The sequence below is a fragment of the Cyprinodon tularosa genome, unplaced genomic scaffold (genome assembly GCF_016077235.1).
Source record: "Cyprinodon tularosa strain WSP-4 unplaced genomic scaffold, ASM1607723v1 ctg38, whole genome shotgun sequence".
In the NCBI taxonomy this organism is placed as follows: Eukaryota; Metazoa; Chordata; class Actinopteri; order Cyprinodontiformes; family Cyprinodontidae; genus Cyprinodon; species Cyprinodon tularosa.
Genome location: NW_024039096.1, coordinates 3,511,057 through 3,525,526, shown reverse-complemented (window position 1 = coordinate 3,525,526; position 14,470 = coordinate 3,511,057). Strand labels below are relative to the sequence as shown.

The window sequence follows — 14,470 nt, the reverse complement described above, 5'->3', positions numbered from 1 at the left end:
CTGCTCTTCATGCCCCCAAACTACCCCGGTTTATAGATATTGATCCCCACCTCAAGATTATTACTGGATTTGGGCCTGATGAAGGCAAAATATTCACCAAAAGAAAAAAAAAACCTTCTAGTAAATTGGACGACGGTTTCTTCCTGCCAGAAAAAAAACATGAAAAAATCCTGGAAAAAAACACCACCTGGAAGAAACTTCCAGATGATCTATTTAACCTCTAACTTTGGAACTATTCAATCCAGCCCTTAAAGGCATACTATGCAACATTTTTTAGTTAATCAATGTGTTCCATAACGTTTTGGATGATTAAATGAGTCATTTCAGGTCGAACAAAGGTTTTCTCGGCCGCCCTGGTGGTCAGTAGGGGAAATATCGTACTTGCAATTGCAGGAGCCCTCGGCCCGTACCCACAGGCTCAGAAGTCTCGTGCATCAAGAGAGTCGGTCTTGCTTTACAGCGAGAACTGCTACACGCCCCCAGTGAATGGCATGCTCGTTGCTAGCGCAGTGGTGATATTTGTGCAGTTATCATGGCGGAACCAGCGAGGAAACGGCAAAAGCCCATGTCGGAGCACAGAAATCAGAACCCCCTTTCCCCCGACGACAGTCAGATAAATGTATGGGAAACTCCAACTTGGCTAACTACAATCTTTGTTATTTAGACACATGCATAACAAATAATGTATGAAAACATGCTAAATTTTCAAACTCGAAAATTGGAAAAAAATAGTCACTTACCGCAGTAGACATGGTGATTCGTTGCGTTCGCCTGTCTGCTAAGCTCAAAACAACCGCGCCTGGCTTGACGGAGAAACCAGGAGAACAGCTGAGCATATTTACGACAGTGCACTTTTACTTTTGCCCTCTTGGGGGAGCCTCGCTGGAAATTCAACACTGGTTAATAATTTTAAATCTATAAACCAGTTTTTCCTCGTTTCATTAATTCTTTGTGTATTTTTCTTTGTAGTATAGTAATATTATGGACATTAACAAGTAAACATATTCTCGATTTTTAAGTATAATTTATTTTATTTGCATATTGATTTCTAAAAGTTTAACACCATGCCTCATTTCTATTGATTGTGGTTCTGATCTCCCATGAGCCGACCAACTTTGATTAGGTTTCCTTATCTAAATAAACTTTGTCTGAAAGAGACTAACCTTAAAAAAATTACTTCAGCATCAGCCACACAATCCTACGGAAGAGGATTAGGGCCACTGAAAAAAGAAAGTTAACTGATTTTTAAATTTTATTTCAGTTTAGTATGGGAAAAAAGTCGGAATTCTGACTTTTTTCTCAGAATTCTGACTTTAATCTCAGAATTCTGACTTTAATCTCAGATTTCTGACTTTAATCTCAGAATTCTGACTTTAATCTCAGAATTCTGACTTTAATCTCAGATTTCTGACTTTAATCTCAGATTTCTGACTTTAATCTCAGAATTCTGACTTTAATCTCAGATTTCTGACTTTAATCTCAGAATTCTGACTTTAATCTGAGATTTCTGACTTTTATTGTCAGAATTCAGTAAGAATTCTGAGATTAAAGTCAGAATTCTGAGAAAAAAGTCAGAATTCTGAGAAAAAAGTCAGAATTCTGAGATTAAAGTCAGAATTCTGAGAAAAAAGTCAGAATTCTGACTTTTTTCCCATACTAAACTGAAATAAAATTAAAAAATCAGTTAACCTTTTTTTTTTTTTAGTGGCCCTAATCCTCTTCCGTACAATCCAGTGCTTTAATGAAATGTTTTTATTCATTACTCCCTGTAGCTTTTGCCTGCCAGCCTTTGGCAGATAAAGGATTGTTTTTGAGTCATTTTAAAAAAATGTAAAATGTTTATACCTCCTGGTTGAACTCAGAGTTTTCTGGGATTGGATAGCAGCTAATGGTGAGAAAGTGGCGTGGGGGGGTATCTGAGTGTTGTGCCTGTGATCAGTGGGATTACAAGTGTGAGCCTGAACGCTGCTGAGCTTGTTGTGATGTCATTCTACCCACATCAGAGGCTGCTGGGAACATAAGATGCTCTTAATCATTTATGGCCCTGTCACCACTTGTCTCAGTTGGAGCCTGAGTCACACGGAGCAGCGAGTGCACAATTACATAATTTTTGTCACCAACTGGCACATGAACTGGGGCAGTTGTTTGTAGATAAATAAACTGTGATTTTATCACTTCTTTGGAAAAATGTTTTCTTACATAAACATGGCGAACTGACTGCCGAGGCCCTGAGAGGCATGAGTCGTCAGCACTGCAGTGGTCAAACCGGACTGGCAGGTTTAAATTAGCGAGTATTGCAGAGATTTTGTTTTTCTTTCTGTTTGGACTTGTGGGCTACTTGCCATTAAAAGGAAATTAAACTAAAACATTTAATTAAATAGAGAAAGAAAAACCAGTATGAGCAAAAAAAAAAAATAGATTCTCCTTGCAGGATTAACTTTCATATTAAATCCGTTCATATAACCATTTATCTTTTTTTTTTAAATGGGTTAAAACTGCTGTGTACATTTTGTGATCACAATTATTATTATTATTTTTTAAATTTATTTAATAATGTTTTTAACTTTGTCCTGTGTGGCAATGTGGCAGTAAGAACAAGTGTCTTGATGCCAAAAAGAGCCCAACAGATGTTGCTTTCACAAGTAGAGTTGTACGGCTATCGCCATAATGTTACGCTTGATTTATGCATATAAATAGCTTTATTCATGCAGGCGGTATTACAGATTATATGGACACTGCAATGTAAGTAGAACAGGTTGGGTTTTAAATAAAGATAATAACAGATAACTGGTCAGATCTTGGTTCTAAACTTTATGGGTGTGGGCGGATACAGTTTTGAAAAATCAGACCCGGACTCTACTCTGCATAGCCCCTACTAACGGGTATCTTTAGTTTCTGAGATGATAAAGCTCACCGACAGCTACAACTGTGCAATTACTTCTATTTAAGGTATGCATGCAATTTAACAAAATTCATATTAAGGAGACATTTCATGTTGGTCACAGTTAATTTACCAGGAGTTATGCTACGTTCACACCGTTCACACAAATCGCGTCTGCTGCTTCATTTTTGCTGCTTGTACCAGTTTAGTTCTGACGCGCGGCTGAAGCAGCTTTACTGCTCTGGCTGCGCGGTGCAAAAGTGGGTCTGACGTACGTTGGGCGGAGCTTCTCCATCCTTTCTTTCCCTTGCAGCTATATTTGCTGTGATCAGTGGGAATAAAGTAGTTTTAATATGTTTTTAAGTGGGAAAATCCACCTGAAAACTTAATCAGTGCAGTCAGTTCATCCAGATTACCATCCTGCCTTCCAATATTATTTCTGTCGGAGCCGCTCAGACCCCCACATACCAGCGTTGCGCTGTCAGTAGCAATTTACGATTCATTAGCAGCCTCTGGCCGGGTTGCCTCCTCGCGGTTCACCGCGGCGGCTGGTAGGTGTTTTTCATCTAAATAATCCAAACTGCAGGCACCAGGGTAATAAAAGCGAACATATTCTGCCGGCAGATTTCTGCATTTGAAGTTAATTTATGTGTCAATAAACTGTTTCAGAGGAGTGATCACAGCGCTCTGTGTCATATGCGATCTGTCTGTCACCCTGCCAGCTCCCAGATCAGCTTCTCTGATTGGTTGATGCGGTGCGCTGAGCAGCAAAAGTTAAATTTTTTCATCTAGCAGCAGCGCTTCAGACGCGCTGCTGTATTTTTACTGCTATCAAAATTACATGTACGGATAAAAAAGCAACCTCTATATGTTCATCAGATGATAGTGATCGTTCAGTTATTTTGGTTTCCATGTTGCTTGGGGTTTGAGTCGGTTCACGTCTTCCACTGTGAACGCCTCAACTACAGATATGGTTCTGCGCCGCACAGCAAAAGGGCTCCACAGCGCCATCTGCAAGACTGGCGGTGTAGAGGTTGCCCATTTTCCCCAAGTTTTAGGTAAAAATGCTTTACTTAACCCTTTAAAGCCCGATCCAAGAATAAAACAAAACAGAAAATTACTTTTTTTTTGTTTGAAGTCCTTATTTGGCCTTTTAACAAAATATGTAAAAAGAAAAAAACAGAAATACATTTTTGAAATTAATAATTTATTATTATGCAATAAGTCAAGATAATTTTTTGTGTAGTCTTCTGCCCTCTGTTATCAGGTATATCTGATTGTGTACAATAGGATTATGGGCAAAGTTTTTACCATTAAATTATGCAAAAGGTGTCAGACGCAAAACATTTCAGAAACCGTATGTATCTAATATGATACATTTGGCATTATAGGGTTAAAAAAAAATCCGTACTAAAAGATCAATATTATATCAGGCAACCAAAAATCACAATGTATTGCATAAACGATTTTTTTCCGAACCCCCTTGTAATCACAGTATTGGCTGAGAAAAATGTTGATTATTGGCCAAATCTATCAGCTCTACTGGCAGCGGTGAAAAAGTAGCACAATTGTAAAGGAAAAATTAGCTGGATGGACCCTCACTGAACTCAGATCTGGTTGAACAACGGAACAAGTTTTGTGATTGGAAACAGAGAAGATAAAGAAAGATGTGAATTATTTGCAACCAAAATTGTCCTTTCAGTGTTAGACTGTATTTATTGCTGTTTACTCGTCTAAATAAAGCCCTAATTGAAGCGCTCATTCAGCTCCTAAAACAGCTGAGGGAAAAATAAATCCTGCAAAAGGCATCTTAAGGCTCTTTGAAATGTTATTCTGATCTCGTTTAACGGACATAACTTTCCATTCATGATATTCTTTCTTTATATTTCACTAAAGAGTTGACTGACAGCCTTAGGTTTAATATGGCAGAAGGTTTGAAAATATTCCAAATCAAATATCAAGAATCACCTTAAGGCATGAAACTGTCCATTTCTTTCATGTGCTTCGCCTGCTTTTGATATTTGAGAACCCATTGACATTTTTTATGTCCAGATTGAGTATCTTCTAGCCACATCAAAAGCATTCCTTTCCTGCCGTTGCTCCAAGTCTTATTGCCTTGCATGTGCTTACCACGAAGGGTTATTCCATCAAAATGAGCTGATCTCTCCATGCAGCCCAGGAAATCTTTTTCTCTCTCTCTGTTTCCGGCTGTCTTAAAGACAGGAAGCCCGACGGGTGGCTAACACGTTGCTGTGATGTTTCCATAGCGAAACATAAAACTGCGTGGGAGGGAGGGCGTCGTCCTCATTGGTCAGATAAACTTTTAACAGCCACTGGTTGAATATTTACTAACTGGTTGGTGTAGAGTGCTAGTGTAATGGTTTTACTGTAACGGGACTTATTCGTGTGTCTCATTACCTTTCCTAACAGATAGTTCCAGTTTTGCTCGGGGTTTGGTCCAAGCTTTATTTCAGATAATATTTGCATTGAAAATGCTTTTTGTTTGCTTGTTACATAACATCTATGACAGGGCTCGATTTTAACCATTGCCTGATCGCCCAGGGCAAGTAGTTTTTATTGTCGGGAGAGTACAAATTTCATTGCATTTGCCCGCCGGGCAAGTGCAATGATCGCAAAAATTTTTTTATTTATCACTCAAAATAACATTAAAATTTGATCAAAATGACCCTCAAGCGTTGCCGGCGCCATCTTTGTTGTTTTGTACACATTCTCGCGTGATTTGAAAAAGCCGTGTGATTTTCCGCTAGATGGCATGATTCAGTAACCTGACTCCGCCAGATGGATTTGCTCCGCATATCCATCTGGAAACCTTCCTTTGAAGTAATTTTGGGAAGGGGTGAAAATACTGGTTAGCTGATTGGCCTATGTTGGTGATAGACGGGCCAAATAAACCAATCAGATCAACGAAGCATATGACGTACTAACAGAGCGACGACGAAAACACAACCACAAGCCAGGCTACTCAAGCCGAAACCAGTCGGGAGAAGAGCAAAAACATCTTTTCCTCTGAGAAAAACCTCCAGAGCAGTGTTTTGCTCTTCTTTCAGTGAAGAAATACTCTGTAATTCCGATAAAACTTGCTCGATAGCCACGCTAACGCTAGTTTCATCGGCTGAAGCCGCCATGTTCTTTAGACTGAACTGTCGCGCTTCTCGTTGCGTCACACCTCAACCCACCTAAAAGCCAACGCTGATTGGACGTTCGTTTGGTGAACGGCTCCAAATTTTCTTTAACGGAGAGTCTCCAGACTAGCCTGACGTAGTCAGACTCAATTCTAGTCAGAATATGAGTCTGATACTGCTCCATAGAGCTGTGATTATGGGGCGTGTTTCGAACGAACCAGGAAAAAAAAAATGCCTCTGCACTCAATTGGATAGACCTACAACCAATAAGAGCAACGGAGTGCGTGACGTATGTTAAGCGAGGCATAGTTGTTGTCCACAAAAATCAAAGCGTGCAGTTGCACGCCTAGAATAAGAAGATGAGACTTGATCGCGTTTCTCTGTTCCTCTTTTAAAATTAATTTGCTGTCGATATCTTCTAGAACAGACCTAATAGAAGAATCTACTCACCCAAACTCTCCAGCGGCAGCCATTATTGTTGTCACCCAAGCGCGCTTTGGTCACGTGGTTGATTACGTTACTCTTGATCATCTGTCCATCATCGTATAAAGCCCGCCCTGACAATTTGATTGGATCGCCTGACAGTGGGCGATAATACTCGCGCTACTATGGAGCAGAGCCAGACCGAACTTCCCCGAACTCAAACCTTGTGGGCGGGACTAAGTTCGGACTAGCACCCAGGCTATCTCCAGACTGATTAGTGAGTGAAACCTTGAAAGCTCGCGAGATCAGGAATTTTTTTTAGATTTTTAACATTACAATTTATATTTCAAAGCAAAGTTTAGCTTGAAAAGAATGTGCAGGAAGGATTGAAAAGCATGTTAACACGGTAATGTAGGCTTGACTTCATTATTTGACGCATGCATATACACACCAGGAACCTGGAAACTTACTAAATTACAAAAAACATTAAAAAAACAAACATGTTTCATTGATATATATACAAAAATGAATATTAGAAAACAATATTTATCAAACATTATACTGGGCAAGTAAAAATGGTTTCTGGGCAAATTAAATGTGAAAGCCGCTTGCCCCCTGTGTGAGATATGTTCATCTCAACCATTAGTGTCCCAACCACTGGGGGAATACTGAATAGCGCTGATGAAATCATGTGCTTGAAAAATAAAGATTTGTTCTGGAATTAAACAATATAGAGGTGAAGAAAAAGAAAAGATTATTCAACCCTCCTTGGTTCCATCTGGTGTTGGATGCGTTTCCAGTTGAATGGGTTATTGTCAGCGATGCTAATGTTTTCATGGGTGACGCTCTTTAGGAATATTGTTGAGTGAAGCAGCTATTCATTCATGGGACTGATTGAAAAGCAGGCTCACAGTGTGGGCTTCGGCCTCAGTTTGAAAACACTGTAAATGATGGTTTGTGGCGTCTGGTTTAAACAATCCAGACCGTTGTCACAGCGATCCACAGAGCTGTGGATTTGCAGCTTCCACAGCAGTGGGTGTCGAGACCCATTTTCCATATAGTTTTGTTGGAATGCATGATTCAGAGCCGACTGAGTCTCATTCTCAGTTTCAATCACAGACAGTGAAGAAAAAACGGGATGAGTTTCAAACCATTAGCTAAAAAACATGTTTTATTTATTCTGCAGGTACATCAGAAATGGGATAAGTGGCAAAGTTGAAGGATTATAGCTCATCGTTTTGATGTTTTCTGCTCCAATGTGTTTAAGCTTGGAGCTTATTGTTTACTTGACTAAATTTGCAGAAAATGTGAAAACATAAAAAGTAAGTTAGCAATGTTTATTTATATAGCACTTTTCACAGACGTAGAGGTCAAAAAGTGCTTCACAAAATAACAATACAAATAAAAATACATTTACACTCACAAAAGACATGGTCATAAAACAAACCTTAATCAACTAGAAGCAAAATGCTTTGTTAAACTAATAGGTTTTCAGTTTGCTCATAAAAAAATCAACAGAATCAAGTAAGTGCAAGAAAAACGGGAGATCGTTCCAGAACGGCGGCACGACCGCCTGAAAGGTGCGATCTCCCCTGGTCCTGTTAGCCTCATGAGACCATCCTGATCTTGCGAGCTTTCAAGATTTCACTCGCAGATCTGGAGACTCTCCGTGAAAGAAAATTTGGAGTCGTTCACCAAACGAACGTCCAATCAGCGTTGGCTTTGAGGCGGGTTGAGGTGTGACGCAACGAGAAGCGCGACAGTTCAGTCTAAAGAACATGGCGGCTTCAGCCGATGAAACTAGCGTTAGCGTGGCTATCGAGCAAGTTTTATGGGAATTACAGAGTATTTCTTCACTGAAAGAAGAGCAAAACGCTGCTCTGGAGGCTTTTCTCAGAGGAAAAGATGTTTTTGCTCTTCTCCCCACTGGTTTCGGCAAGAGTTTGATCTATCAATTGGCTCCTCTTCGTCGTCGCTCTGTTAGTACGTCATATGCTTCGTTGATCTGATTGGTTTATTTAGCCCGTCTATCACCAACATAGGCCAATCAGCTAACCAGTATTTTCGCCCCTTCCCACAATTACTTCAACGGAAGGTTTCCAGATGGATATGCGGAGCAAATCCATCTGGCGGAGTCAGGTTATGGTCCTGTAACGAGTACGAGGGACCATGAGCAGGTTCAGGTCCTGAGACCTGAAGGTGAAAAGGAAGCTGATAATCCTAATTAAATTGAAATGTGAAAGTTTCTACACCCAACTTTGACATTAGTTTCTTACACATTTTTACTCAACACAGTCGCGTCAAAGTCTCCGGTTAAAGTAAAAGTTTGAAGACGTTTCTCTTCCCATCCAGGAAACTTTTTCATTTCAAAAATGTCAGAAATAGCGTTGATTTCAAGGCTTTATAGAGTGGAACAAAAACAAAGCCTTGTTTTGGCTTAGAAAACAGGCAAATTGAACCGAACGGACAGCACCGCCCCTTTGGAATGGGGGTCATTTGGGTTCTTTGTTGGCCTGTAATGCCCGATACTGGTCTATGTCTCTGAAAGGGAGATTGTTAGAGGGAAATGTTGGCCTGGCTAATCAGGTGAGATGTTGTTCCCCTTTCCAAGTCTTTTTTATTTTCCTTATTTAACCAAACGATCACGCAGCACATATACAGCACTACAAAGGAGAGCAATAATTCTCATAAATGTTTGCAATTTCCCCGATCATCTGGCTTTTTCATTCCTCCCTCTGCTATGAATCCTCGCGATGCTAGAAACTCTGCACTTTTCTCCAAGTTTCAGGATGATCGGTCTCTAAATTCCAAGAATCCATTTTTTTCCACGTTTCTTTGGCCAAAAATGATTTCCAACAAAGATTCAACGGTCAATCAGTCATCGGCAGATGTAAAAAAATAATGCATCATTCATGCAATGTCGCTTCCTGTTTTAAGAGAAATATATTTAGTTGTGAAAAAGTGCTTTATAATTGGTTAGCTTCTTTAAAGGAACAATTAAATAAGGAATTCCTTCTTTGGGGGGAAATCATGATCTGTTCTTAATCAGCTCAGAACCACGTTGAAGAAAATACAGCAGAAGCTCTTTGCTCTTCTTTTCCCTTCTGTTCTTTTATTATTTCAAGCTCTAGTTGCTCTGGCTCCCAGTAAAATGTCTCTTTCTGGTTATGTAACAGTCAGGGGCCTAAATGGGAACTAAAGCACAGCAGTAGCAGCAGATTGCTGCGGATGGAAAAGCAGAAGGAAAACAGTGGAGAAATGAAGCACAGAAACATGTCGAAGGAGCAGAAAGAGTTTGAAAAGAAATCAGTGGCGTCGGTTTTTTCCAGCCTGATTGGCGTTTGGTAAATGTGCCGGTCGTTAGACAGCATCTTCACCATTATGTAAGACAAGGGCTGGGTATTTATGCCAAAGTCCTGAATCGATTCGATTTTGATTCAATCTGTTTTTACAATTATGAAAGCGGTTCAACTGTGTTTCAAAATGCTCATGTATTTTGTTTATTCCTGTCACATTAAACACAAAGTGCAAACTTGTAAATCAGACAGTTTGAACATGAGATGTGAACAAAACTGTCTCAAAAGTGCAAAGTTGTTTGTGAAAAGTGAAAAAGTGAATCCTCACTCGAGCGAGCAGACGTGACACAGCAGACATGCATCAATTGCATTATCTCCGCTGCACAAACCATATTTGCAGCGTTGTTTGTAACAACTACAGGGTGTTTTCTGCTCAGCCTCCATTTGTTAATGTCTTCAGTCAATCTATTGGCTATATTTGCAGCTGTATGAAATAATCTTGAGTTCATCTTTCCTGCGTATTTGAATGTGAACGTCATGTGGGTCACTATAAAATTAATCAATCTCATTCCCTAGACATCAATTTTGCAAAAATGTAAAGGAATCGATTAAAAATTTATTAAATCGATTTTTTTATCCAGCCTTACGTAACTTAGCCTGGGTGCCATTCTGAACTTAGTCCCGCCCACAACGTTTGAGGTCGGGAAGTTCGGTCTGGCATTGCTCAATAGTAGCGCAAGTATGCTCGCACAATATCTGGCGGGCCAATCAAATTGTCAAGGGCGGGCTTTATACGATGATGGACAGATGATCAACAGTAACGTAATCAACCACGTCACCAAAGCACGCTTGGGTGACAACTATATTGGCTGCCGCTGGAGAGTTAAGGTGTGTAGATTCTGCTATTGGGTCTGTTCTAGAAGATATCGACAGCAAATTAATTTTAAAAGAGGAACAGAGAAACGCGATCAAGGCTCATCTTCTTATTCTAGGCGTGCAACTGCACGCTTTGATTTTTGTTGACAACAACTATGCGTCGCTTAACATACGTCACGCACTCTGTTGCTCTTATTGGTTGTAGGTCTATCCAATTGAGTGCAGAGGCATTTTTTTTCCTGGTTCGTTCGAAACACGCCCCATAATCACAGCTCTATGGAGCAGCATCAGACTCATATTCTGACTAGAATTGAGTAGGACTACGTCAGGCTATACGTAACTAGCCTTGTGAGACCATCCTGATCTCGCAAGCTTTCAAGGTTTCACTCGCAGATCAGTCTGGAGACTCTCCGTTGAAAAAAATTTGGAGCCGTTCACCAAACAAACGTCCAATAAGCGTTGGCTTTGAGGCGGGTTGAGGTGTGACGCAACGAGAAGCGCGACAGTTCAGTCTAAAGAACATGGCGGCTTCAGCCGATGAAACTAGTGTTAGCGTGGCTATCGAGCAAGTTTTATCGGAATTACAGAGTGTTTCTTCACCGAAAGAAGAGCAAAACACTGCTCTGGAGGCTTTTCTCAGAGAAAATATGTTTTTGCTCTTCTCCCGACTGGTTTCGGCAAGAGTAGCCTGGCTGTTAGTACGTCATATGCTTCGTTGATCTGATTGGTTTATTTGGCCCGTCTATCACCACCATAGGCCAATCAGCTAACCAGTATTTTCACCCCTTCCCAAAATTACTTCAACGGAAGGTTTCCAGATGGATATGCGGAGCAAATCAAGCTGGCGGAGTCAGGTTATTACGTAACACCCATACTATAGAGTCCATACTTACCTTCTCTGCCATCTGCTGGTACGCTCTTCTTAATGTGTTCAACAGAAAAACATGACTGAAATGTATGAAGATCAGGTAATCAGGAAGGCTGAGTCCATTTTGGATAATTATACCCATCCCCTACATAACGAATTTCAGTTTCTACCCTATGGTTCCCGTTTTAAATACCCACCAGTTCAGACCAACAGATACAAACACTCCTTTATTCCCTCTGCTCTTCAGCTGCTAAACTCTACCAGGAAAAGCAGATAGCCATATGTTGCATGCATTCAGGCCTTTGCTCTCATTTGCACATATTTATTTACTTTTTATTATTTTTTACATTTCTGTCTCTTTTATCCACCTTACTTTTATCTTTTTTAAATATTTATGTGTTTCTTGTGCTTCTTTTATTTTATATCTGTGATTTGTGAAATGTGAACTAGGGATGCACGATATTAGGATTTTGTCCGATATCCGATATGCCGATATTTTAAAACTCATGTAGCCGATGACCGATATCGATACCGATGTTAAAGCTGGACAAAAATAAGTAGTCATTGAAAATAGCAGTTTTGTTATCCATTTCTGACACTTTGAAAAATAATATACTCAAATATATTTTCATATGCTGATATCAAATTGATTTTTAAAAACGCGGTATCGATCTATTTTACTTTCAAAATCTCGTGAAATTTCATCGTTCTGTTACAAACTCTCGTGATATTTTGCAAATTCTTGTGAGATTTTGTTAGTAAAATAGATCAATACCGCGTCAATATATCAACATATAAAAATATGGCAACATTTTGTGAATTTTCGGGGGATTTCGTAGCATAACGATGACATATAGCAATATTTCATTAGTAAAAGAGATTGATATGGTGTTTTTAAATGGCAATATATCAGCATATGAAGATATTGTGATATTTTAATGTATCAATATTTTTCCCTCATCTTTAGAAGTTTTTAAGTCTGTAAAAAAGAAGTTTTTGAGGAAGAAGAAGTAGTATTTTTTTTTTTTTTTAGAATTTAGAAACTCAGAAGCTGATCAAATATCGGGTTAAATATCATTGGGGTGGCCGATGTCCGATATTCAGTTTTAAGGCCGATACCGATTATATCGTGCATCCCTGATGTGAACATGTGTGTGAAAGGTGCACTACTACTGCACAAAAATTGCCCATACTGGGACAAATAAAAACTACTGTACTGAACTGAACCGAACTGAACCAAACTGAACTGAACTGAACTGAACTGAAGATTTTTGCTTATAAAAGTCCTTGCTGGCTCAGAACTTCTTCAAGTGAGGATTCATTTATTCGCGTTTCATTTGAAGTTTAATTTTTTTTGGCCATCAGAAAACAAATAATCGATGTATTTAGATGCCAAAGATTTCCTTTTCCTGATTTTTTATTTTTTAAAGTAAACATAATCCATGCATTTCTTTAGAATGAACATGTCTGTTAAAATGCAATGTTTGTTAAATCTTTGAAGGAACCCTGAATTCATACAAACTATCTTTTTTTCCTTCTTTTTCTTTAGGACCATTCATCCACAAAATGAAAACTGAGCTGAAGGAGCAGGATGGCTTTAAACTCTAAACACCTTGGATCACACTTGTTTTGATAACCAATCATAAAAACCACACCGAACTTTAAAAAGTGACTAAAAGCCTAGTTTCTGATTTGGATCATATCCGGACCACAGCCATCATGCCGATCCTCAAGCAGCTGGTGAACAACTCCAGCCAGTCGAAGAGGAGGTCCCGGGGCGACCTGACGGTGGAAATGATCAGCGCTCCGATGGGGGACTTCCGTCACACCATGCACGTGGGTCGAGGCGGCGACGCCTTCGGAGACACTTCGTTTCTCAGCTCCAGATCGGGGGAACCTCCGAGGGAACCCCCGACGAAACAGGCCTCGCCAGGTACCAAACCGGGACTGCTCACCCGCACCTTCAGAAGCAGCAAGCGTTCCCATTCTGTCAACCGAGGAGATAACCTGGGGTACAGTACAGGAAGTCTGCCGTCCGGCTCGACTCAGTTTGTGAAAACCGCCACATCCCTGCCTTACCTGAATGATGACAGTTCCAGCAGGAGCAACGCGCTGCCAAATAGCGCCTCCAGTCCGATGAAGACGCTGGCAGAAGCAGAAAAGAAGCCCATGAACGGCGGGGCGGCTTTGGCTACGATTGATGCGGAGCTTGAAGAGCGGAATTTCGGTGAAATCAAGGAGCTGCCTCCGTCCATGCCTAAAAGAAGCGGGATGAAACACGCGGAGTCCATAATGTCCTTCCACATTGACCTGGGTCCCTCCATGCTGGGGGACATCCTGAGCGTGATGGAGAAGAAGAGTTGGGAAGACGACGACCTCGGCTACGAGGAAGGCAGAGTTAACGAGGAGCACGCGTCGCCGTCCCATATCCCTCACATCGACGACGACAACGCAGAGGAGCGGGCTCCTTCCAGACCGCCTCGCGGCGAATACCAGCTCCAGCAAACGGCCGAAGCGGATCCGCACATTCCAGAGCTGGACGACAGGAACCACCACAACACGGATAGCTGCTCCGTGTCCAGCTCCGGCTCAGAAAAACCTCAGTACAACGTCCCCGACGCCGACAGCGCAAAGTACAGTTCGCCACGCGGGGAGGATGACTTCACCTTCATGGATCAGGAGGACGATGAGATCAGAGTTTAGATTCAGCAGAACTCTGTGCCATAAAGCAAAAAAATAAACAGATCAGGCTAATGTTAGCTCAGTTATATCAACACTATAAATAATCAGCCTTTATTCACTTTATAGCAAGGAGATGGAAAACAGACTGCTTTAAAAGTATATTTTTTTTAAATCTTTGGATTGGTTGATGCTATTTTTACCATATTTTTTCAAGCCTGAAATGATAAAATTGAAGAAAAATCAGCAGGGGAGAGCGGAGGAGTAAAAGGTTTGGGCAGGATTGAACAGCAGATGAGAATGT

At 40.6% G+C, this 14,470-nt stretch overlaps 1 protein-coding gene across 1 annotated transcript in view; it reads left to right on the top strand.

Annotated features, from left to right (window-relative positions):
* cdc42ep4b (CDC42 effector protein (Rho GTPase binding) 4b) overlaps nt 1–14,261 on the top strand; it is a 36,316-nt gene extending 22,055 nt beyond the window's left edge. The window contains exon 2 of the mRNA XM_038296881.1: nt 13,037–14,261. Coding sequence (XP_038152809.1) covers nt 13,207–14,190 — 984 coding nt within the window. The 5' untranslated portion in view covers nt 13,037–13,206 and the 3' untranslated portion in view covers nt 14,191–14,261. The remainder of the gene's footprint in view (nt 1–13,036) is intronic.
* The last annotated feature ends 209 nt before the right edge of the window (nt 14,262–14,470 follow it).